The sequence below is a fragment of the Heliconius melpomene genome, chromosome 17 (assembly GCF_056956725.1).
Source record: "Heliconius melpomene rosina isolate 202511_hmr_F chromosome 17, ASM5695672v1, whole genome shotgun sequence".
Classification (NCBI taxonomy): Eukaryota; Metazoa; Arthropoda; class Insecta; order Lepidoptera; family Nymphalidae; genus Heliconius; species Heliconius melpomene.
Genome location: NC_140405.1, coordinates 8,146,995 through 8,174,597, shown reverse-complemented (window position 1 = coordinate 8,174,597; position 27,603 = coordinate 8,146,995). Strand labels below are relative to the sequence as shown.

Sequence of the window (27,603 nt, the reverse complement as noted above, 5' to 3'; positions counted from 1 at the left end):
AAATCCGTCGAACAGATATTGATATGGCATAACAAAAGACAATAGTTCGTTAAATATATATTTAATTTAAATAGAAAACATTTCAACATTACAAATATTTCACCTTAGATCTAAGTTTTTATAATTACTAATACAATTTAGTACATTGTGCCAAGTAGGTACTAGGAAGTACGAAGGCACAATGTAGTTACATATTTTTTATGTGCTGATTGCGTAATATTCGTTAATCGTTCTTAAACTTAAGAATAGTTTAATAGAAAAAAAATATACTAACAAATCTATTATAACTATTCTAATCACTTTAATCGTCTTTATTGATGAAACTGAACAAAACGTAGAGAAGTCATGGCCGCCCTGAAGATAGCTGGCCGCGCAGATTTGATTTTACTTTTTTTCTTATATACGATAATTTTCTTCCTGAGTAAACAATGCGCAAAATTTCAGGAAACTTACTTTTTCTTAGGAACTTCCGGGCAGCCACGACTTGTTGGCTGTGCTATAATTATATATATATTAACTATACATTTTTTTATGTTTTTTGGCATAATTTTCATTTGCTTTATTACTTTTAACCTTACATTATTGTTCAATACAAATCTCATAACAATTATCACATTTATTTAAAATTAATTACTTTTTGCCCTTGGTTTTAATCTCAAAGTCAACTCCTTTTCAGGTCTCAATATGAGTTCGGCACAAAGCGATGGCTCATCTGTGTCAACAGGTAGGATTTCGAAATTCTTCACAACATTCGAGATGATAACTTTCATTTCCATCATAGCAAACTTTTGTCCTGCAAATTAAAAAAAAAATAATATAATACGTGGAGGACTCCTTAATGAGGTATGATAATGCAGTGTTACATGAAATGAAATCAAATCAGCTTCGTCCTGAATCCTTTTGCCTCGGTGCCAGAGCAACGGGAAGAAAATATTAATAAATAGTAATTCATTCCCCCGAGTGGGCATCGAACCCACGGCCTATTACAGTCACATCTTTGTGCCTTTGCGCCACGCCGCCCACTTCACTATTTTACATGAAATAATTAATTTTATATTAAGTATCACTAAGCTGCCAGAGCCCAAAAGCAATGATAGGAGAGATTTAGAAGATATACATCATATTATAAGGTTGCTCCATAAATTAAAGATATATATTTTATAAATTAAAGATGGATACGTTTTTGAAATTGAATTATAATAATGAATTATGGAATAAAACAGCGTAGTTTGCGTGCGTAGTATATAACTTAATCGCTTCCCACTCGAGAATATTTAATACATATTTTCATTCCTTAGTTCCGGTAAAAAGGCAAAGAGCGGCCTTGAGTTCCACCACTAAACAAACAATGGTTCGAGAATTCAGTGGGATTCTTGTACTACTGTAGTTCCTTGAAAAAAAAAGATACTATACCAATGCAATTTCTTGGTCCTGCGCTAAACGGAAGCCAAATGAACGCGTTCTTGGCTGTTTGCGGCGATATCACCGGATCAAACCTCTCTGGTATAAACTCCAAAGGATTGTCAAAGACATCTGGGTGACGTTGTAATTCATATATGTTTATAATTATTGAGGTGTTCTTCTTAAATGTTATACCTTCGATATCTGAAACCAATAAAATATATCTATTTATTTATTTTATATGATTTATTTCTTTGTTTTTTAAAAAAAAACTCAAGAGCAGAAAGTCAATTTTAAAAACAAGATTTTATTGTTTATTACTTTCAATACTGTCATGAACGTTTAATATAATGTTAACGACTTACCAACGTCTTTAGTAACAAGCCGCTCTATTAACGGCACCGAAGGATATAACCGAAGGCTCTCCTTGATAACTTGTTCCAAGTATTTCATTTTTTGTAGTTCGCTATGGATAGAATATATATAAAAGTTAACATTTTGTTATAAAAAGGTGGCCTCTATGTGGCGATTAAAAATCAAGTTTACAAACCTACATGTACAGGGTGAGTCATATTGAACTTTCCGATTTCAATAAGGTGTGTATTAAAAACAAAGCGACATGCAGTAAAAATTATTTTATTGTTTGAAAGCACATAACATGCAGTTTTAATTTAGTTGGTTTTAAAAATGATATCCTGTAAATGTCTACCTCCATTGACCACACACTGCTGAAGCCTTTCCCGGAAGTTGTCCATTACTCGTCGAGTCATATTCAGCGGAATAGCATTGATTTCTTCCGTGATTGCAGTTCGGGGACGATGCGTGTACACCTTTTCCTTCAGGTAACCCCAGAGAAAGAAATCGCAGGGGGTTAAATCAGGTGATCTCGGCGGCCACCCAACGTCACCTCGCAAAGAAATGAGATGACCGGGAAACATTTGTCGCAGGATTTCCATTGAACGCCTGGATGTATGGGCTGCTGTCGAAAATTCTGTTTGTTGACAGTTCCGGCGAGGTGAAAATGTGCCTCATCACTGAAGATCAAAACAGCAGTGCGGGGGATCTGCTGAATGTCGCGGCATAAATTTGTTCGTGTGTCTAAGTCTCTAACTGTTAATTCTTGCACTACCTAAATCTTGTATGGGTGAAATTTAAGGTCTCTATGCAGTATTCTGCGGACACTACTGAAAGATAATCCTAGTGAAGCGGCATGTTTCCGAACAGAACGCCGAGGGGATTGTTGAATTGAAGCCCGCACTCTATCCACGTTTTCCGCTGACGTTGACGTCCTAATTCGGCCTTGTGGTCTTGTTTTTAATGCTGATGATGTTGCTCTAAAATTTGATACCCAATTTCTGATTGTTGGTCCAGTGGGAATGGGATCACGTCGACCAATAGCAAAATGTAAACGGAACGCACGCTGTGTTGTGATCACGGAGCCGCCATTTTTAATAAACTCTTCAACTACGAACGCACGATGTTGTCCCGACCAAGCCATTGCTCACACTAAAACTGCATGTCATGGCGCGTCTAATGACACCATCCCCACCCTTCTACTCCTTCCCTTCTTCGTGCAACGTCCTTCCAAAACCGGAAAGTTCAATATGACTCACCCTGTATACACTTAGGTACATGTTTATAAACTTGATTTTCGGTTTATTTTAAAACAACATCATATATTGCCTTAGGGTAATATTTGGTAATAAAATAGAAGCTGAATAATTGCTTGGCTTTACAGTATGTAAGCACGATAGGTGTGCACGATTGTGGGAACGGGTTCCCTCTGTCTATTTACAATGTGAGGAATACAGAGTGAATCATAAGAAGGGTTCTTATAAAAATCGCGATTTGCAATTTGATGGTTAAATATTATAAAAAATATACAACAAAAGGTTATATAAACGCTAATAGATGTCTTAAAGAAAATTGTAGATAACTTACAAATATTGTGGATCTCTGTCCAAGTTTTCACCAAGGATACTCTTTTGTTCTTCGATAATCTTTTCCTGTACATCACGATGCTTTGATAGACAGTAGAGAGTAAAAGTGATTCCAGATGACACGGTGTCGTGACCCTGACAAACAATAACAGAGATGAGATGAGATTTATTGAGATGATTAAATAAATTAATGGGTTAAGTATGCATCTGTAATATATCTGAAAAGGATTTTTTTCATTAATATATTAATTACACTCGTATATATAATTATATACGAGTGTCATTGTTGATAATAAGACATTAGTCTTATTATCAACAATGACTTATTAGCAACTGACTAACTGACTGTCTATCTATATAGCAACGTCGCCTTATTAAATTTTATGTTATGACAAAGAAAGAGTATTATGGTATCCTAATTAACTTCGCCTAAACACCAGAGCGAAGAAATTAAAATATGAAATATTTAATTGAATCGAGAATTGAGCCTGGAACCTGTCGCGGTAGAGTCAGTCAGTCAGTCAACAGTCAGTCAGTTCAGTCAGTCAGTTGTGCCCCTGGGCCACTACGGCCTACATACTTAGAACGAACCGTGACTAGCACTATACTTAGTGTGAATGTTCCTTAAATTGTTTAGGCATACGTGTGTGGAATAAAATGATTAAAAGAGTAAACTGGTTTGAGTGTCCGCCGCCGATCGCTTACTTTCACTATTTAATTTATTTCGATTCGCTACTAAATTTATATCTTTCTTTTAACTCGCGCGTCGATTACACTACTCTCGCACGGCTACCCTACGTAATTAGTGCGCAGTTTTATAAGGCGTGAAGGACGACTACGCAATTCTAGACTATTATAGCTCGGATTATTAGTTTGCTGACATTTTCTTTTTAAAAATAAAACTAAAACATAAACACATGTAAAATCCATTACAGGAATTGAGCACTTATTAATAGATAATGCTAAAGTTTAAACTTAATTTTTTTTTTAAATATTTTTTTTTTTGTTTTTAATCAATATGTTTCGCTTCCATTGAACTCACTGTACAGATGCCAACCAAAAAAAAATATAGTTATATGAATTATAGACTTGCGACCTATATTTTATTTAACCATTAACTAAGTTGATTATTTGTTATAAGAATATGTAATAAAGATATCATATATATTTTTAAAAGATAAAAAATAAAGTTGTGTTAAGTAGGTACCTACTGAGTGGAAATTTTCCACTTATAATTATGTAGATAGAATTTTCAAATCAACTTCTTCGATTTAAGCATTGATTTTCGCTAACAGATAAGTGAAATCAAAATATACAGTATTTTATATTACAGAGTCCGGAAATTTTTATATACCTAACATGCGAATGGTACATAAATGTATTAACTATTAACAGAAGGATTTGCATGGCCAAATAAATATCTAGAATTGATTTAGATCTAGAAGCAAAGATTATCTATAGATTATATATATATATATATTCTATAGATAATCTATACTATAACTATAGATAATCTTTGCTTTTCATATATATATATATATATATATATACGCGGTACGCCATTACTAATATAATATGTACTTTAGTAATATTGTACTTTATTTAATTTTAATATATATATATATATATATTCATCGAAAAAAGTGCTGACGAAAAACAAATTAAGTACAATATTACTAAAGTACATATTATATTAGCAATGGCGTACCGCGTGAGCAATAAAATATAGCAACACTGGACGCGACCGAGTCTATTACAAACAGCTAAATGAATATTGCAAACTTTGTGGACTAATAGGTAAATAAGCAAACATAAACTGCAGTAATAAAGTAAAAATATACTTAATAATAAATTAACTTTTCATGTAAAAATATGTCACATATTTGATTCTTAGTTTTAGCAAAATTACAGTTAGCAAAAAAAAATGTTAATTTTAAAATCTGTTCAAAATTAGAAACAAGTTTCAAGTAAAAATATTTCTAGATACGCTTATGATCCTATGTGACTGCAAACGTACGCAAATTTAAATTTTAATAAGCCTTTGTACTACCAGTTAATCCTCGTATGCGAGTCCGACTCGCACTTAACCTTTTTTTTTTAATAAATTAGTACACAAATATTTTCTTATACAATTACACTTGAAGCAAACGTATATACCTAATTACCTATATTAATTGTTCTAATAGATATCACAATGCTTGCCTGTTCTTTGTACTTCACGTGTTCACCCGTCATTAGTATGTAATTTGTTTTTGTTTGATATAGGTACTTATTATAGGAACTGTCAATTTTTTGTACTATACTATACTATATTATTTTGTACTATACTATATAATTTTTTTTGTACTATACTATGTTTATTTTTTAATTAAGCACCAGTAGAGGTAAAGTACCAAGAAGTTAAAACTATCAAATTATTTTAATATTTTCTAGTTTTACTAGTTTTTAATATTCGATTTAGTGAAAGCGGAACTTAACGCTCAGTTTTTTTTGTCTTACTAAACAATGTAATATAAGAAAAAAATTAACTAACGCTTTGCCCATTAGTCCTTCTACTCAAGGTTCCGGTTATTTTTTAACCGACTTCTGTAAGAAAAGGAGGGTATCAATTCGACTGTATTTTTTTTTTTTTTTTATCAGAACTCAGAACTTTTGAGTGGGTGAACCGATTTTGATGGAGTAAAACAAACAGGCTTAGTAATTAGATATTGTATAAAGGTTGTTGTAGCATTAGCTTGACACCGACTTCAAAATTATAAAATCTTTATATACTTTTCATTATTTTTGTTTAACAAAATAAAAGTAGATACGTTTTGTTTTATGTCAAGTAAATTTATTTTATAACTTTTTAGTTTCTAGTTTGAAATCGGTTTTTTTTCTTAAAAATCAGTTTATTATATTAGTTTTATTCATTTTTAGAAAATAGAAAAAAAAAATAGAAAAAAGGTGTAGAAACTATAATTTTTATTAAAAAACATCAGTGATTCTTATGAAATCATTAGTAAAAGGGGCATAACTGATAAAACTCTTATCTTTTGGTAATGGATAATTAGAATATATATTATTTTCAATATTGCAAATATTTTGTCAGTGGGTTAAAAAAATCTTTAACATATGTTGGTACATGGTAAAAATATGTGTAATCACGATAAAGGTTACAAGAGTTCACATTCGTGTATAAGTTAGAGGCCATCGTGGCGCAATGAGACAATTTGTGGACTTGAACTAATTATTTTTGTTCATCAGTTCTGGGATAAAACAAGGCGTTAAATTTCGCCACTCAACACTCGGAAAATCGAGAATCGGCGTATAAGTGCAAAAAAGAGAACAGAGAGTATTCACACTAGATTCTCTTTCCTTATCTGAAAAATGTTTGCAAATTCATACGAAACTGAGACGCACACGTCGCATAATTTGTTCTCAGTGTGCAATTGTGCATTGCATTTGCTCAGTTGAACGACCTTTATATAGAAGTGTTTACTTATACAAATAAAAAAAATATTTAAATGTAAAAAACAATGTGAATCTAAGTTCATAAATGTTGTATTTTATGTATATGTCATCTATATCTATATATATAAAATCGAAAGGTCACTCACTCAACACGAAATCTCAGAAACTATAAGTGCTAGGAATCTCAAATTTTGCATAGGAGTTACTTATAGGACGGAGGTGCTCGCTAAGACGGGAATTTGCAATATTCGACTTCTAAGGGGTTGTTTTTGGGGTCGATAGTTTGTATGAAACTTCGTTACTACAAATTCTAGTAGTCTCAAATTTGGCATGGACGTCAATAGGACGTAGTCATGAAGACAGAAATTAATAATAACATAGTTCACGCGGGTGTAACCGCGAGCGGGCCGCTAGTATTTCATATAATCGTATACTTACATACTTCTATGTACTAAAGAACGAAATGTCATAAACAAAATGCCATGAGCATAACTATTTACTTGTACTCGTATGCGTTTCTAGCATACAAATAGGTAATCATAATGACATATAAATAGCATCACCAAACAAATACATAACAAATTAAAATTATTTATACAGTTTAATACATTTTTTGTTTTTTCTTGTAAGTAAACTTGTATGTAAACGAAAACAAAATTGATTAGACCAAAAATTTTAATTAATTTAATCAGTGTAAAAATAAAAGTTTTCCATTTTAAGGCATATTGTTTGATGAAATTACTATAAATGACTGTTTTATTGAATTATTTTAAAAATTAAAATAATATTATTATTAAAAAAGGAAAGTAATGTAGATTAGTAAATTAGTTATTAATTATGCAGTTCAAGCGGGCGAAGCCATGAGGAGGTCGCTCGCAGCATATAATTAATTAAATATAAATGTATGCAGACGTACCTCAAACATAAATGTATCGACTTCCTCTCTCACATGTTGGTCACTGATTTTCTTTCCATCGACCTCAGCCAGAAGTAACAGGTCCAAGAATGCGTGTTTGTTTCTTATACCTACATATAATAAAACAACTTTAAATTTCCAAAAAAATATATATCGACGCTAGAAAGCGATCTCAAAAGAAGGCTCTGTTGAGATACGATATAATCGCTTTCCTAATATATTTACCTAAATATATTAAAAAACATTTAAATATTTTGTCTATGGTGGCATTTTTGGGTGGAATATTGGACTGAGAGAAATACGTCAAAATAAGAGAAATATATTTATATTTACATTTCTTCGCTCTGATGTCGAGGGCAAAGAGCGGTGTTGAGTTTCGTCACTCAACAATGCCTCCAGAATTCGGTGAAAAATGGGGTAACTTAACTTAACTCTTAACACTAGGTTCCCTCTTCCTACTCTGCTGTGTGCGGGATACAGCGTGAAGTTAATTTTATTTTTTATATTTACTATATTTAAATAGCAATTTCTCCAACGTCCTACCTGTTTCAGTGGTGCCGTTTAAACTGCTTATGTTCACATTTCTGAGTTCATCTCTTCTCTTTTGAATTACGTGGTTAGATTGTGAATGAAGGACGTCTAGAGCTTCAGTTTGTTCTTTTTTATATGGTGCAAAGTTAAATATCAACTCTTCTCCAAAAAACGGATTTCGCATCCTTAACGATGCTATTCTAGCAATGCTTAAAATTAAAAAGAAAAAACAATCATAAATGACGTAATCTTAAAATGTTTAAAAATATATTTTTAAACTAAAAACAAAGTTAGAATCTCAACGGGTGGATAGTTACTATAATAAATATTAAAATTTAAGAATATTCACATTTTTTGTGTATATATATGGAAATAAGGCATTGTTGTTTTAATAATACAGACGCTATTGTACACATTAATTTTAAACTTAAAAAACTACGAACTGGTTAAAAGTAACAAAACCACTTAATTTTATTTAAAGTTTTTATATAATCTTGTTTTTATTAATATTTTACTGTCAGTATCTATACGATAAGATCTAAAGGATTTCCATACTTCTAGGATTTATGATAATTACTAGTTTCTGATGTAATATACAGTTTAACAACTTACACTTCAATAGCTTTAACGTATTTAGACTCGCTGTTACTCTGGGCATTTATACACACTCCCATTATGGATTCTGCAATAAAAATCTTACTATTATAAAATTAAATAATAAAGAATTGTTAAAAATAAATTAATTATTTAAAAAAGTTTTAATTAATTTAATTAAAGCGGTTTTATTTTAACGAATAATTCAATAAATGTACTAAAAGCAAATAAATTAATTTTTAACAAAAAAAAAACCGACTGCAAACAATGAACTATAAAGTAAAAAATAATTTTATATAAAGTAAAAAAAAAATGATTTTGTTAAACAAATTCGATTCGGAACAATATTTTTATTTCCCCGTTCTGGTAACTAAGCAAAGCCTAGTGTTGACTGCCGCCTGCTAAGCACGTAATACGAAAAATTTTGCGGTATAATAGTAAAAAGCTAAAAAAATCTTCTTATTTAATTAAAATGCTAATATATAACAGCTTCGAATGAAATAGTCGAAAAAAAGTACACATAACATTTCTTTATTAAAATTATATGTTTTAACTTTTATGTCAAACATAATTATGTACTATACACAAGTACTTTGATAATATCAATTTGATAACATCGCTCTTATACAACTTAATTAATTTGAATTATTACATTCATAATCAAATTCAAATTAAATAAACAGAAGAAGTAAATTGGCAACGTCCATAAAACTTACTTTATAAATTTTATAAAGGAACTATTTTTATTACATAACATTTTAATAAAAATGACGTGTAAAAAATTGCTTTAATTAAATGACTGAAAAGAATAATAATTCTATTTTAGTGGTAAAATAGTAGTGGTAATATGTACATAAAGACAAGACATCACTCAATAATAAAATTTTAGGTATATATTTAAACAATCGGGATTTAATAAGATTGCCACTCTAGATTTTTAATGGATCTTAAAGTACAATAACGATGTCAAGCCGTGGCAAGACCAGAATTTCTAGAAATCAACAATAATCTATATACAGTGGGTAAAAAAAATATTTGCACACCCTAATTTTTTGATGTTACATCTACACAAAAACAGAATGCTTTTAGTTAATTATTGTATTTAATAGCTTAATCTATATATATTTCGAATTGGTTAATAAAATTTCTCAGAAAATAGAAATTAGAGAATGAGACGGTATAAACACATATTTTAAAGTCAAATAAGTATTTGCACACCAACCAGCTTGTACGTATTTTGTAAAATAAATCAATAATAAATGAAAGAAAAGACACTTAATATTTTGTGTGCATTCCATTAGCATCAATGATTGCTTGTAATCTCCTTGGCATCGATTCCAATAATTTGGACGTTGTTTAAATCGAGATTTGAGCCCATTTCTCTACCAAAGCACCCTTCAAATCATTTTTATTTAAAAAAATTATTTTCCTCAAATTTTAATCCAGCAGATGCCATGAATTTTCAATTGGGTGGATGTCTGACGTTTATGGCGGAGTTTTCAGCATTCTACGGACATTGTACATCATCCATTCCTTACGTTTTCATAGCTGTATACTTAGGATCATTGTCCTACTGAAAGTAGTATGTCTCACTTACGCCTAATTTCGACGCGCTGCAAGACAAAATATCGCGCAACACTTTATCGTAATCTACTGCTTTCATTATTCCTTCGATAAAAGCCAAGTTTCCCACACCATTTGCTGTCACGCAGCTTCAAACCATCACAAGACCACCGCCGTGTTTGACTGTACTATGCACATGTTTCGCCTGAAGTTCAGTATTTGGCTTGCGCCACACAAATGTTTGTCTGTCCGTTCCAAAAAGATAAAATTTGCTTTCATCAGAAAAAAATAAAATTGTACCAAAATTCTAAAGGGGTATTTAAGTATTCTTTCGCGAAAGTTAGTCTTTTTGCTATATTGGCCTCACTTATGAACGAATTTTTCCTCGCTGTTCTGCTACGAAGACCACCATTACCCAGTACGTTTCTTACAGATTGGGCACAGACAACCTTACCTGAACTTGACGCGATATCATTTGCGCGCTTTGAGCGCTTGTAAATGGTTTATTTTGTACCGATTTTAAAATTTGTCGCCTTTCTCTCGTACTGAGCTTCTTCGGAAAAACGGACCTTTCCTTATTTGCAACACTACCCATTTCTTCTCGGTTTTTTATAATTTACTACACAGTCGAGTAATTTAACTTTAAATTTGACCCGATTTGGCGATAACTTCAACCTTCATTACGGAGTAAAATAATTTCTTCACGCGTCGATAACGACAGTTCAAATTCTTTCGGCATGTTGGCTTCAAGATTTTTTCTGAACACTAAACAAATGTCTCGTTATTAGAATACGTTTCCCGATGTTCACATGTATACATACAATGTTCACATTTTACCTAAAGTGACAAAATGTCGCGGGAATAACATTGTATCTAGGGAATGGTTGGTGTGCAAATACTTATTTGACTTTAAAAAAGGTGTTTTTACCATCTAATTTTTTTATTTCTGTTTTCTAAGAATTTTTAATAATCCATTCTAAATATATATAGATTAAGCTATTAAATACAATAATTAACTGAAATCATTCTGTGTTTTTCTAGGTGTAACTTCAAAAAAATTAGGTGTGCAAATACTTTTTTTACCCACTGTATATAAAAGGACTTGTCCTCACTGACTGAGGTAAGACGCACGCACAGCCGTAACCGCTCATGGTAGAAACGCGAAATTTGGACATATGTTTACTTTCGTAATCTGGACGTCCACTAAGAAGGGATTTTGAAAAATATTAACCCTAAAGGGGTGAAATAGGGGTTGAAAGTTAGTATGGAAAAAAAATTAAATCGGCACCGATTCTTATAAAATTTTAAATTTAGATTTTTAAAAGTATTTAATTGAACACATGTTTCATCGTTTTCTAGAATTTACCCCCTAAGGGTGCAAATAAGGGGTTGAAAGTTTGTATGGAAAAATTCTTAAATCGCCACCGATTTTTATAAAATTTGAAATTTAGAATCTTAAAAATATTTAATTGAACATGTGTTACATGGTTTTCTAGAATTCACCCCCTAAGGGTGCAAATAAGGGGTTGAAAGTTTTTTTGGAAAAATCTTTAAAACGCTACCGATTTTTATAAAATTTGAAATTTAGACTCTTAAAAATATTTCATTGAACACATGTTTCATGGTTTATTAGAATTTACCACTAAATACGTAAGCGAAGCTGCGCGCGTCCGCTAGTATTGAATAATATCGAAATACCTGCCACACCACACACAATATTATTGGCAATACGTATTTTATTGACAATATTATTGTACGTGTGCGGCCAGGCTACAATAAGGCTTCTCAATTTAATTATTCCCTTGGAAAAAAAAAATAAGCAAATGTAAAAAAAATCTAAGATCAAATCTGCAGCTGACTCCAGGGTGGCCAAGACTGGTCGACCATACCTAATGTACTCTGTGCCGCAGTAAAATATGTAAAGACGTAAAGAGGCACTCACCTGTAACATTGTCAAGAGCAGTCAAAGCCACAGTACGAAACACCTTGAAAGGTTTGCCGTCTGCGTGATTATGTAATTTTTTAACTAATATATCTCCATTCTTCAAAAATACTGGTAAAAAGTTTTGTAAGATGTTAAAGTGAAATGCGGGAGTCAAAAACTTTCGCGTCGTCTTCCATCGGTGACCTGAAATAAAATATGCTCTTTAACCGATTTTTTTTTCAAGAAGGAGAAGATTCTATATTTGTTATCTATATTTTTTTATTGAAGCCAGTGACAGCTAAGAAAAAATAACATTAAAAGATAATGATGTAGTTTTGAAGTCGTTTTTTTAAATAAATATTATTAATTATAATATTATCCTATATCTTATAAAACAAAGTCGCTTTTCGTGTCTGTCTGTTGTTTCTAACTCTTCTTCTTCTAAACCACCCAACGGATTTTATTGCGGTTTTCACCATTAGGTCGAGTATTTTTCGTAGAAGGTTTATATATAGTTTATTATTTGTACATTCTTATGTAAATTAACATAAATACGAAAAATATGAATAAAGTCCTACCCGCTGAGACACTTTCGCGCATGCGCTGCTTTAATGGTAAGTACTACATGAAAAAAATGTACTGGAGTATTGTTCCTCTCAATGAGATCTACAAAAAAGTCTGCGAGAGCATATTTTTATCTTTTAAGGATAACGTGTAGTGATCATATTTCTGTCTAAAAATAATAATTTCAATATATTTTTTATTGTGAGGGATATTTTTCCATAATGGTATTAATCCTTATCCTTTAAAATACTTTATTAATTTTCTACGTTAAACGAAGATAAAATTTGCTTTTTACACAATTTCGAAATTGCGAATAGTTTAAGAGAAAAACGCATTTAATTGTTGACACATCACGTCGTTGACACTTCAGCAGTATCGACTCAAGTTTTACTTATCCCTTACTCTCAGCATATAAATAAGTATATTAGTTACGTTGGCCATTTAATGTACATCAAAACTGTCTTTACTGTTTTTCATTTTAATAAGTACTTTAGAAGTTGTTACAATATCAAAAAATCCTTGCTGCGAAAGGGCTCGCCACTCGCCATGCGTCCGCCGCGCCCGCCTGCCTTACACGCATCGGTGGTTCAGTGGTAGAATGCTCGCCTGCCACGCGGGCGGCCCGTGTTTGATTCCCGGCCGATGCATTCTATTTAATTTTCCTCACAGGCAGCCACGTAGTGCTTGCTTTTCATCAGGGACAGAATACCCTCTTCAGCATTAACCACAAGCAAAAAAAAAACCCGCCTGCCTTTTTAGCAACGAAGATTTAGATGCGTTTGCACGTATTGGATAATTAGAGTTGAATGTATTATTTCAGCGCGATATATTTTTTGTAGTAGTTATTAGTAGGTAGGCTTTTGTTTATAATTTCTTCCGTTTAAAAATAGTCATTTAACTATCTAAAAATAGTCATTTAAATATATTTTAATAAGTACTTGAAAAGATTAGTAGCACAGATTTCAAATTACGGTACCTACTAAAAAATCCTTGCTGTGTAAAACAATTGGAAAATCCTTATTGAAACTACGAAAATGCGGGTTGCATTAGGGTTTAATTAATTTTCACATTATATTAAGTGCTTTGCAAACATACATTATATGAATAATCCAGTAGTAAAAGCGGGCGAAGCCGCAAGGGGGTCGCTAGTTATTTTATAAAAAATATATAACTTAAGCCTATATTTATGAATATAGGCTTAAGAAACTTAAGCCTATATTTATGAATATAGGCTTAAGTTTCTTAAGAAAAATTTATATCTAATTAAAATAAGTCCTTGGTTTTGTTAAATTAAATTACTTTCGGGCAAAAAATAATCTCTTCCTAGATTCTATCTGCATAACTTAATTTTAATCGCGAAAATTACCTACCGTGACGATAAATTAAAGAATATCTAGTTTAATAAAATTACAATTAAATTAATTTATAAAATTCATAGAGTTCGGTGTATGCATTTAATTTATGATATTTAATTTACCTATACAAAAAAGAGGAAAATATACATGGCGCTAACTAGTGCGAATTTGTGCTGTTTGATTGAAAAAAGGAGAAAATTTTCCCGTAATTATTTACATAATATGCAAATTCTGACTTTGACAAGTTTATTTTTCCTACAATGTTCTCGATTAATCGCAATGAAAATTTATATAAGCGTAATAAAGTTGAATTGGATGACTAGCTGAATTTTTTATTACTGCATGAATAGGAAGACAGTTGCATATATGATATACTGAATATGAGCTTTGGGAATACCAAGAGGCCAATAGTTAATAATGAGACCTAACTTCTAGGTCTTGATCTCGTTATCGTACAATCATTGACGGTTACAAGTCAACCCCGTAATTTAAATAGATCGTATATTTTTCGGATCGTATGAAAATTTTGAAACAATTATTTTGTGAAGAGATGAAAAATAAAGAAAGAAACATTATGAAAAAACTCTTTGCTCTTCTGTTATATTCTCTCAATTAAAAAAGTTTAGTATACAATAATGACTATAATTTATTAAAGCCCGATCTTTATATAAATTTTAAGTTAACTGTGACTAATTAATAAAAACATTAGTCTGTTATATATTTTGATTTTGTTGTAAAACATTATTTAAAATTTACTCATTTCCTTGTAATACTTGTAATATAATAATTTGTTATATTTTATATTCTTGTCAAAAAAATTGAGCTGACTTCTAATTTACTTGAAGAAGCGTTTAAATCCTGAAATAGTATATTTAAGTATCGTTTACATATTATACATTGAAAATTCAAGGAAAATACTAAAAAAAATAATGAAATTATAATAATAAATTATTAAATGAATTGCCCACCTGTAGAAGTAAGTAGTCCATTTCCAAGCCACGGTCGTAGATACACATATGATTTACCTTTTGTTATCAGGTCTTGATGGGTGATCACAGTCTGTAAATATTTTGTTGATTTAAAACATTTATTAGGAATATTAAAATTAACTAATATTAAAAATACCAATATTGGCCATATTTTATATTTCTATTATGCATAAGTAAATTTTTTTATATAGGTATTTTTTTTGCGGCTCAGGTTAAATAATATAGAAAAATAAAAATTAAGCTCAATTATGGTCCGTAATATGTGTTTTGTTATTTTATTTTTATTAAGGTTTCTAACAGCTCAGAGTAAAAAAACATGCATACAGTATGGTCAACAAGAATTGGAGCCTGGAGTTGTAGATTTGATTTTATGATTTTTCTTAATTTTGATTATTTTATTCTCGAGTGAACAATGCGCCAAAGTTCACAAAACCTACTACTACTAACTTGGAACGGCCACGACTTGTTAACCGTACTGCACGAATACAGAATAATAAGCAAAAATTAGATGATAGTCTTTTATATGTACTATATAAGTATTATTAAGATTTTTTTGGATGAAAAAATTGTGATGACATGTTTTTTGTATCTTTTTAATTTTTTTTTACTTTAGCGGTCGAATTACGAAAAATTCGGCATTGAACTTTGTCAACAATGAAATAAAATAATAACATAAGCGGCGTAGTAACGTGTATTTATTATTTATCCGATTATTTCTATAGCTGCGATGTTGTCAATGAAATGATAATAAAGATAATATTAGATAATGTATTAAATTAAAATTTAGTAAATACAATCGTATGTCTATCTATACTAATATTATTATTGTCAGCTTCATGCTGTATTCCGCACATAGTAGGGTAGGCAGAGGGAACCGAGTGCACTCCGTTTCTCACTCTCCGCCGAATTTCTTTTTCGGAACTTAACGCAGCGCTTTGACTCGACACCAGAACGAAGAAATGAAAAGATAAATTTAAATAAATATTTCATTTCCTCGAGCGGGGGTCGAACCCACTACCAGTTACGCTTACAGTCACACACTTGTGTCCCTGGGCCACCACGGCCTCATACTATATCATAGGTTATTCTTTTTATTATTGTTAACACCACCAACACCTTATGATTTTGGCGAGGAGTGTCTTAATGGGGATAGTGTCTAAACAGTAGGTTCCCAGGTTCCCTATATTTTTTTAGCCAAAACTACTATATAAATAGAGGGATGATTAAATATACAAAACAATAATTTAGGTACTCAAGAATCAATATGGTAATTTGTAAATTATTATTGTGTGACATAAAAAGAAGAAATAAACAATTATTCGCAATTTTCCTCCTTTTTATTGAATTTATTAATCTCGAAGTTAATCTAATGATTATGTATTAAATTATATTCATATTGGTTAGGTACAATTTATTATTTATTTCCTTACTTGTGTATTTTTAATTTTATATATATTGACTTCTTATATTTTCCTTTTGCTTATGTAGTGTATGTAATGTGGAATGACATATTAAGTGAATCAATTAGGCACAATGCTAATCGTAAAAAAACAAAGTAGTACAGGTTCAAATCTGAACGAAAATAATCTGAAAGTTAGTGACTTACCTCAATGTGTTTTGGATGAGATAATACTGTGTAACGAGCATGGAATAAATATATTACATACATATGACCAAATTCTGCACGAAAACGGCTGAGGAGAGGTAGAAATTCTGAAAAAAAAAATTACTTAGTCTTACTTAAAATGAAAACATTTTTAACATTTTTAAAGTGTTATTTCACATTTAGGACGGTCGGACCCTTTGGATGGTTTCCAAAGAGGCGCGGGTTCTAATCCCGCTACGTTTAAATTTTTATACGTTTTCTTATCAACCAATCCATCTATCGAGGACAGTGCCTAACTGTTAACGCGATGGTTATAGGTCCATACTTATAACTCGAACTTTTTCAGGACTATAGATATTTTCTTTACTTTTTAGGGTTAATTTTTTTTGTAAAATTTCAACAAGACTATTTTAGGATGGGCTCTGATTACCCATACTTCCCTATTCCGATGCCCATGATTGTAGGTTCGATCCCTATTCGGTTGGAAGCATTATTTTCATTTCCTCGTTCTGGTAAGAATAAAAGGGAGGCACTAATTTAAGTACATATATTTTTAAAAATATCACAAGCTCTATTCTGTTTGTTTACATCAATCAGTTATCAGTTACATATAATTAGAATACCTAATTCATTATATGGATTTATTTTTACCGCATATTTTGTATAGGTACCTATTGCCAATAACATGTTTAATAAACATTAGATTGACACATTTTTTCCTACTTTCAATTATTTTCTATATAAATAAGTAATTTTATTTTCTTTTTCCTGATTATTTATGAACAAGACACGTGTAATTTAATTAAACCTATAAATATAGACCCCGCTAGCGTATTGGAATACCTAATCTTTGATTTTGTTTTTTTTTATAAATATTATAGTCTAGAATCTAGACTCTAGATATATTAGGTAGATGCATACTTCCATTATAAAATTACTTTATAAAATATTCTTACATTATAAAATATTCTTATTAAAAGATAAAGTTTTTTTGTATTTATGTAATAATAAGGTTGTAAGTTTAAAGCAAAACTATATAATGAGCTATGATCGTGTGATTGCAAACGCGACAGGTTGTGAGTTCGATTCCCACTCTAGAAAATGAAAGATTTAATATTATCATTACTTCGCTCGGGTGTCAAGGGAAAGCGAGGCTATGAGTTCCATGACCCAATACGCAATGCCTCCAGATATCGGCGAATAATGGGTATCGGAGTGTCATAACATTAGGTTCCCTCTGCCTCCCACTACCCTGCTGTGTGCAGGATACGGCGTGAAGCTAAAAAATATGCAAATTGTATTATGTAATTGTATTATGTAATGAATAGATATTGTACATTTATACAATTTATATAGTTTTTCACTGTAAATTTATATTCATATTTTAAATTCGCTTTTTACACTTCGAATTCTAGCTTTTTTTACATCAAACTAGCTCATTTTAAAATTCCATTTTGAATTAAAATTAAATTTAAAATATAAAGATATTAAATAATACTAGCGACCCGCTCGCGGCTTTAAGCTACACAATTACAGATTTATTTAATAAACTCGATTATTTACGTGTTCTAATAGTATTATAATTTTAAAGATAATATTTATATGTAGGTACATTAAAAACCAAAGTTTTAGCTTCTCTTCAGCATTTAAATCAGTTAAGTCGTTTCTGAGATTATTATGAACAAACGCGCAGAAAAATAGATAAACAGACAATAAGAAATAAAAGTCATTGTTTTGGATTCTATTACATCGTCGATTGCTCTCAATTAATAGTAGGTAATTTGTGTATCTTGCATATACAAAATTGAGGCTTTCGCGTCGGGGCGCAGTAGCACAGCAAGTACAGCAACGCGTGAATTAGAAGTGTAAAATTGCGAATTTAACGTGTAAAAGTAGTTAAAAATTTAGAGTGAAATTCCTATATATATATTATCCTATAGATATAGAGTATATATAGGATTTTCATTTTTGTGTATAACCTTTGTAAATCGAATATCAAATTCTAGTAGTAAAAACTAGTCGAGCTTCATCATTTTATTGTAGTAGTATGTAGTTATTAAATCCCAGGTACAAATAGTTGAATGTTAATTATGTAATTATTTATTATAATATAATACTAATTATAAAAACTATATTTGTAATAACCGTGGGTAGGTACATCTATTTAATTAGCATATTTTCCTATATCATATATAGGGTACTTACGATCAGCAAAATATGTTAATATGCTGTATTAATATGCTAGGGGATAGGGATATATAGTGGACATACCTATATATAAATTAATTGTACTTTAGGTATGTGTACCGATTGTCACGGTACTTCTTTATCTACGGATAAATGCAACAATACCTTTACGCGTCTACCTACACATATTTATATCTTACCGTGTTGATGGAATTACATAGGTTTATTTTTCAAACCCATTTTAAAGATTAATAAGATATTTTTTTTTTTAAATTATACAGTAAAAATTAACACTATAATATGTTTTTTCATAAATATTACTGTGCAGTTTCACTCACGATTGAGGTAAAGTCATTATTTTTCAATATTAAATTATTAATATTCCATCAACTGTTGTTTATTTCAAATAAAACTTTTTAATTGTTTTTCTTTAACCTTTCACGAAAGGACTTACTAATAACATAATTCCGACTCGAATTTTTAGTATAAATTCAGAATATTAAAGTTTAATTACTATTACCGTTTTTGATAGTAAGGCAAGGATTTTTACAAATCAATGCCAATATACATTTATATATTTTTTATATTATAATTTCAGACATAATAAACAGTCGATTTAATTAAAAAATATATAGGTAATTTATTTGGCGTGGCATACAAAATATCATAATAGATGTGTTTTTTTGTATGCCAAGTTCAACATGACTAGTTAATAGACCGGTCGCGCGCTGACATTCAACCTTCTTTAACAAAATACGGTAGTTACAATTCATAATTTTACAATTGTGACCTTTATTTTACGCGTATAATACAATTAAAAATGTAATAAGACTGCAAAAAGAATAATTTTTCAAGTTCATCTAGCATAAACAAAAAAATTCTAGGTTAGGAGTCAGATGTCAAAAATATGTTTTGTTAAATTTTCTTTACCTGTCAATCATTCACGTAAAAACTACTTATTTGGATGAAACTTTTTCTATTACATAACGATTAGGCCTTGTAAAGACATAGGCTAAAATTTATATTGAAATTTACTGTTTTAAATACCTGATGTAAAACCAGAAATAGCAGTTTTAATCTATGTATAAGAAATATTAATATAGGGCCTTAGAGAAAGTTGGACAATATGCAGTAACACTACAGTAAATAAAAAAAAAACACTGGTTTTCTGTCTGTCAAGTTGGTTATACATACGAACGTACGTACAATATTTTAAATACATTGATAATAAATTGCATACTATTATGAAATGAATTATTATCACTATTTTGTAAAATACAGAGAAAAAATGAATTGACTTTTTTTTTTATTTTAAATTAATTATTATTATGATTTTTTGATAAATTAACATTTATTTGCATTCGTTAATTCAAAATAGTTGAAAATCAGTGGAAATGTAAATATGAAATATTCAATTTCCTCGAGTAGGAATCGAACCCATAACCTGTCGCATTTACAGTCACTCGCTAGCACCTCTGCACTACGGTAAGCCTTATTTTTTTTACTTAAATTACGCATAATTAACATTAACAATGTTTTAATTACGAGTAATAAATAACAATGAATAGATAGATGCGTCACAATCACAAGCCGAACACTTAAAAGAGGTTATCACCTCAAAATCGGACAAGATTGTAGGTATTTCATGAATGATTTTTATTTTATTAATATTTATGAGACTAATTAATATTTGTAGTTAATTTTATAAAAAATGATTGCAAACTTAATTTTTTTCATCATTGCCTGAAGTTGGTACAGAACTCTCGTTAAGAAAGTTCGACTGGAAGTTGACCACATTTTTTTCTTAAATTTAAAGGACTTTATTTAGATTTAAATAAGCATTTTATATATTTGTGTATAAATTACACATTGATATAATTTTATTACAAAGGATTCTAAAGTGTATAATTTTGATGACTTGTCTAATTTTAATCAACTATTTGTACATGGGTGTGTCCAGAGAGATTTTCAGGACCCCGCGGTCTTGATATTTTTTCATAAATGTTTTTTTTTCAGGTCTAATTTTGGGGCTCTGAGATGGGCACCAAATAATCCTAACATGGACCCGGCCCTCTTTCTTACTACGTTTACATATTCAGATCCTTCTAAGGTGAGTACTTAATGATATAATGGGCAATTAATCTCGATTAAATACTCCAGATACTACTATTTGTATAGCAATAATAATTACATACTAGATAATAGCTTTGCAATTTAATTAATTAAATAAATATTATGAACAATAATAACAATGTTTATTTTGTATCATCATCATTCCATTTTCTCTATTGTATTTTGTGGTCATATAGAGCATATAAATAGTCCATAATAAGGTCTATTTTAATAAAAGCAAACGTAGTGACGTGAATTATAATTTAAAGTAAATATGTAAGTATTTTTTAGTTTATCTACGACGGGTTTCATTGTATTATAATATTGATTTGCATAACATGATAAATATCAGATACTGTTATGTTTGTACCTAAAAATACTCGTATATGTTGTTTACTTTAAATTGATTTGATACTACGGTCCACGGCATCTTTATTTATGAAGTTCCGTTAAAGTTTGCTATAGCAATTTCTATAAAATTTGCTGTAGCAGCTTTAATTTGTAATGGTAATAAAAAAAATGTTTTTGGAATGTTATTTACATATATAATTAATAATAAGCTCACCTGCTGGCTTGCCAATGAAAGAATAACCATTGCCTATTATAGGTAGCGGCGTGGGACCAGGAACATTGAAACTTTTGCGATCTCTCAAAAAATAAATCCATGAAGTCAAAATACAAAGAATAAACAACGATAAAATAAGTAATAAAATCATAGCGAGTAAATGTATATCGTACACTCAGGCCGATATGTAATCGAATGTTAAAAGGTTACGTCCAACCGGCAACGACGGATACATGCGACTGTTCGATATATATACAGAACTCTTTATAAATTTGATTAAGTACGTGTATTCATTATCTGCGAACACCTTCAGTTTTAATAAATAAACTGGACAAGTGCGATCGGTCACGCGCACGGTGGGTTCTGTACCAATTTCATAATATAGTAGGTCAACGAAAACGTGACTTATAATAACTTTATAAATTTAATTTTGCGGGCGTATGCATTCATTTTGTATGAAATGAACCATAAGTTGTGGATTTATAATGATAATATATTTTTTACATCTTATTGTGTTATTCCACGTTTAGGAAAACAATATTTTTTTTATAAAACACTTCTTCTTCTTCTTCACTTCTTAGAAACCGTCCAAGCTCTCTGAACAACTAAACCGTACGTTCGCACTAAGCTACGTAGAATTTTTTATATGATTGTTACAATTTATTAATAAACGTAACAAGCACAATACTTATTTAATAACAAAAAAGTCCCAATTTAGAAAACGTATAAAAATTTTAACGTAGCGGGATTTGAACCAGCGCTTCTTGGAAGCCGTCCAAGCCGTCTGACCGGTAAGCTATACGTTCTCTAAATGTTTATACTTTTTTTTCTTAAGTGTTAGCCACACTTTAAAAATGTCAATAACAAAAAAGTCAACATAATTGTACTTTTAAATTTACCTTGGAATAATATTTATATTTATTAAGTTCTTATTGTAGTTATTTTAACTTGAGTCAGTATATTTCAAAACATGCAAATCTGGATTACGTAGTAGGATCAATTTTATCGTGAAATAAACTTACATTACGGTTTTTTTCTTTTTAAGCATCTGTAGGTAGTGTAGGTACGTTGACGTAGGTAAAAGTAATTTTTAGTTTTTCTAGTAGGTATGTGATTCTGGGTTTTAGTAATAAAAAATGTTGGAGGATTTTTAAATAATGTTACCTTTTTAAATATTTTTTTTATTATAGTAGGTACATTGTTTAGTTTAGGAATTATGTAGAATCGAAGTCGTAACTGACTAGCGGACATACACACTTTCAAATCTCATTTTCCAGTATTAATAAGTGACAAATAAATAAATAAAGTAGTGGAATAGATTCCTGTATCCCGCACACAGCGTGAAGCGGATTATATTTAATGCAGCAGGGTAGGCAGATAGGCAGTTCCCCACTTCCTGTCGAATTCAATAAGCAATGCGTCCACATTGCGTGTTGAGTGACAGAACTCAACACCGTGCTTTGCCTTTGAAGAAATGGAAATACTTATAAACGTACATAAATATTTTACTTCCTCGAGTGGGGTTCAAACCTACAACTGTCGCGTTACAGTCACACCCTTGTGCCATCGTGGCACGGTTGTAGGTTTGTGTTAAATGTTAATTAATTAATCATTAATTCCTTTTTAATGGTATTTTCGTCTAACCAAGTTATTTTATTTGCCATAGAAAAAAAAATGGTTTTTATTTTATGAAATGAAATTTCCGAAATATTGGATATATAATTTTCTTTAATTTTTTGTCAGAAAACAAATATTCGCACCCGCCGCGTCACCACCACCCTACGGAATGTCCCATAAACAAAATAATTATCTTATACATTTGGATGCGAGTGTATTATTTTGGCCACAAAGTATAGTTTTGCTCTACAGTAGATATTTTTACGTTTAAATAATATTCCAAAATTTCATCAAAAATCAATTATCAAAATATATCAAGATCCCTATTCTCTCAAGATGCTTGATTTTAAAGCTAGGAAAACTTTAGCTCAGAGATCAGAAAATTATTATTACACTTCTTTATGTCGAGATAGGTTTTATATTATTCGAAGATCAGGATTTATTAAATTACAATCGATTTTATAAATTCGCTTTACGTTTTACTTTGATATCTGGTACATCTCTAATTTTTCCTTTGCCATCATAGACAATGAAGTTAAATGTCAAATGAGATGTCAAAGAATCCCTTGTCAATGTCAGTTTTTAATTTGACATTTGAGATATTTTTTATAGGTTATTACAAAGATAGAGTAATATAATAGCCTGTAAATTGATGAAAAATTGGATTATTCGTCATTACAATAACCGGAAAAAAGAGAAATGATTTGGAATATTTTGTTAAACGAAAGTAAAGCAAGCACACCACTAAAAGGTATAAAATTGATAAAACTCGCTTTATTATTATAATTATTTCCGGTTATATTTTGTTGGATTATCAATTGTAAATAAATCTCAATCTTTAAATATATTTGTAAATATTACAGAATTCTTACGAAATGCCAGTAAGAAAACTGGAGGCAGTACAAAAAATACGAACTGTAAAGTAAAGCCGAAGCATAGAGGCTGGAAGGTGCAAGATGGTCATTCAGTTAAGGCAGGACACATTCTGGCTACACAGCTTACTACTAGATTCCATCCCGGATTAAATGTAAGTATGCCTATGACTGATTATATTTTAGCTGATTATACTTTAATTTATTTCGAAAACTTCTAACAAGAAGTATAAACATTGATTTAGTGTTGATTGAATGTTGTGTAATTTGTTGCTACTTAACAAATTACTTATTTGTAATAATTATAGAAAACTAAAAGCATTAGCGGTAAGCTTAAAGAATAGTACAATGACCATTAGCATTTCTAGAGATATTTTGTACTTTGACTTTTGTTTTGAACAGATGTGTACATGTTAATGTTGTTTTTTAATTTTTTGGTTAAATTTTGTTTTAAATAAATTTCTGGGATGGACATCAAACTATTCTGGGGTGGGTATTGCCAGTGGGCTCTACGTCCATGACAATAAGCATGTAAAAATAATGTAACTTTTAACTTATCATTTTAACTATAATTATTCAGTTATCATCCAAGACAAAACTGTCAATTATATAAAAATTGTAAATATATTTATTATAAATATATATTATTCTTATTCTTCCATTTTTTTTGTTGTTTCGATACATTTAGTGTTTGTTTTTATATGTGAGATAAAGTGCAAAGCTAGAAGCCTGAAAGCCCAAAGGCAAAAGCCAAAACTTTCTTAGTTATCAACATCAAAATACAGAATATGACTTATGTATTTCAGGTGGGTTTGGGAAGGAATGGAACATTATTCGCGATTGAAGCTGGTAAAGTAATAGTAACATGCCAAGAGTTTGATCCAAACTGGGAACATACATGGGTGAAAAGAATTTATGGTGGACGAGAAAATCAAACTATATTTAAGAAGTATTTTAATGTCATACCTGAACCACAACATGCAAGATTTAAGTTAGTTGATGAAGTTTAGCCGCTGATTGTATATTAAGTAGCTATATATTATTTAGTTGATTAGTTGTTTTATTAAATTAATGTTAATTGGTCACTGCTTATTTTATTTAGAGATCAGTATTGTATTTTACACAGGACTAGGACTAGACTACTACTAGACTAGGACCTGGGTATCTAGTCTTAAGATGCTTTCATTCCCCATTTACTGTCAAATTCTTGAGGCATTGTGTGTTAAGTGGCAGAACACTGCCTGGCCCTTTCCTTACCAGAATTGAACACACTATCTTCGCATTTATAGTGAGACACTGGTGCCTCTGCACTAAGGTTAGTTGAACCAATAATGATGCTAATGAGTTCAATCCTCACTTGAAGAATGAAAATTAGTTTATTCAAATCATTTCCATTTCTTCTCCTTGGTATACACGACATTGAGATCTGCCACCTCAACACATAATATCTTGAATTCCAGCAGATTGGGGAGATTGGAGTTTATTGATATGAGCTCTATTTTTGAGAAAAAGTGGTAGTTTGAAGATATACCCTTAGAGGTGTCATTGAGATTTAAATATAAAATAATATATGAAAAGTAATTGGTTTTTAATTGCATTGGATAAGTATAAATCTTTGATAAATATTGTTTACACTACTTTTTATAAGTTAATATTTATGTTAGAAGAGATAGTCTTTACAAATTTAACCCTTAGGACTTGACTATACCAAAGTATATAAAGAACATATACAATCATCTATATTAGTTGTAAAGCTTTATGTGTAAATGAAATAAAATTAAGATTTTCTCACTGATTTAAGAGATTTAAGCTGAACATTTCATGGACAAAGTATGTAACAAGCTTGAGATATAATTAACTCCTCTTGTAAAGGAAGATAGGAAGGTTATGGTGAAAGTTCTTCATAAATGTGTCTCACGTGCTAGAGGTCATGTGCATACTTCTTTCCATCATGCAAATTCCGCAGGAGCCGCACACTTAATTCTGCAACACGTTGGACTGGTAAAAGATGCCTGCTAATTTCGCATCATTTTCCATTGGAAGCCTTAGGCTGAACCGAGAAATGTTGATCATTTTTATATTTTAATAAATCTTTTGATATTATCTCTCATGTCTCCAGAATTCGGCAGAAAGTGGGGAACGGAGTGTCTTAACACTAGGTTCCCTCTGCCTACCCTGCTAGGTACGGGATACAGCGTAAAGCTGATTTTTTTAAATATTATACATATATAAAGCGCCATCTGTTGTAACTTTCAGAATTTACACGCTGAATGTTTATAATGTCCAGAAAACAAATTTTATTATATTTATTGGTACTCAGAGTCACACAAGAATTGTATTGAACTTCTGAAATATTTTTCATCGGTATAAATAGATTTCCACAGTCCTTTATCTCATATCCAGCATCATTGTTTGGAATTATAGAATATATTCGTAAAATTCTTGTCTATATATTATAATTATCGTAGCGGAGCAGTTTAGAAACAATTTCTATAAATACAAAAACCGGCTAAATGTGAATTGGACTCACACACAAAAGGTTTCGTACCATGATATATGAAAAGCGAGCTTAAATATTTGTTTTATTCTATGTTTTTAGTATCTGTTGTAATAGTGGCAATAGAAAAATATTATCTGTAAAATTTTCAACTGGAATAAGATGCCTGATGACAGAGTGACGGACTGACGAACAGCAGAGTAAAAGGGTGGGATCCTCCTTTTACCCTTTATTGTTTTGTACGAAAAATAAAAGAAATAACACCTATACTTCATTATTAAATGTGTAGGTATATATAAGAAGGATACATAGCGTAACTTATATTTTATATGTACCTAGAGAAGGATGACCCAGAAAAAATGACTTATCACCTGAACCCTACTGATAAGTTTCATCCCTGTAGTTACCTGGTACCGGTCCGGTGTACATCCGGTCACCGGACGTTATTTCACGACCGGAAAATCAGCAATCTCCTCTCTCTGCTTTTTTCGTTACATATTAGTTGCTGGCATCTGTCTCTAAAGGGTAACGTATGGATTAGCTTTCATTTTAATTTTGTAATATATCGTGAAGAGTCAAACGCAAAGTAGTCTAACGCTAATAAAGCCGTCGCAGTGCAGTCGAACAGCGTGTGACTGCATTTATGGGTTCGATCGTAGGTGGATTCGTAATTGAGATATATATAATATCATCCACACCACCTGGATACGTGGCACTCCACTACTGTGCGGTTTCGTAGAAATTTCTTTCCACGCGCCACGAAACTGTGGAATGGCCTACCCGCGGCAATGTTTCCAGGTCGTGCCGATATGGGTACCTTCAAAAACCGCGTCTATCTCCACCTTAAAGGCCGGCAACGCACCTGTAGCTCCTCTGGTGTTGCACGGGGTCTTGGGCGGCGGTGATCACCATCAGGT

At 30.8% G+C, this 27,603-nt stretch overlaps 2 protein-coding genes across 2 annotated transcripts; one reads left to right on the top strand and one right to left on the bottom strand.

Annotated features, from left to right (window-relative positions):
* Positions 1-45: 45 nt before the first annotated feature.
* On the bottom strand, positions 46-21,957 carry LOC146530131 (cytochrome P450 4d2-like). Its single transcript, XM_085200773.1, has 11 exons — positions 21,701-21,957; positions 16,837-16,943; positions 15,210-15,300; positions 12,341-12,526; positions 8,854-8,923; positions 8,254-8,450; positions 7,711-7,820; positions 3,343-3,476; positions 1,767-1,867; positions 1,414-1,605; positions 46-793 (listed from the first exon to the last, which is right to left on the bottom strand). Exons 1-11 carry the CDS (start codon positions 21,849-21,851, stop codon positions 627-629), a joined length of 1,506 nt encoding a protein of 501 aa, XP_085056899.1. The 5' UTR covers positions 21,852-21,957; the 3' UTR covers positions 46-626.
* A 1,941-nt stretch (positions 21,958-23,898) lies between these two features.
* Positions 23,899-25,274, top strand: mRpL27 (mitochondrial ribosomal protein L27). The gene is made up of 3 exons (XM_085200770.1): positions 23,899-24,068; positions 24,181-24,344; positions 24,996-25,274. Exons 1-3 carry the CDS (start codon positions 24,017-24,019, stop codon positions 25,197-25,199), a joined length of 420 nt encoding a protein of 139 aa, XP_085056896.1. The 5' UTR covers positions 23,899-24,016; the 3' UTR covers positions 25,200-25,274.
* The last annotated feature ends 2,329 nt before the right edge of the window (positions 25,275-27,603 follow it).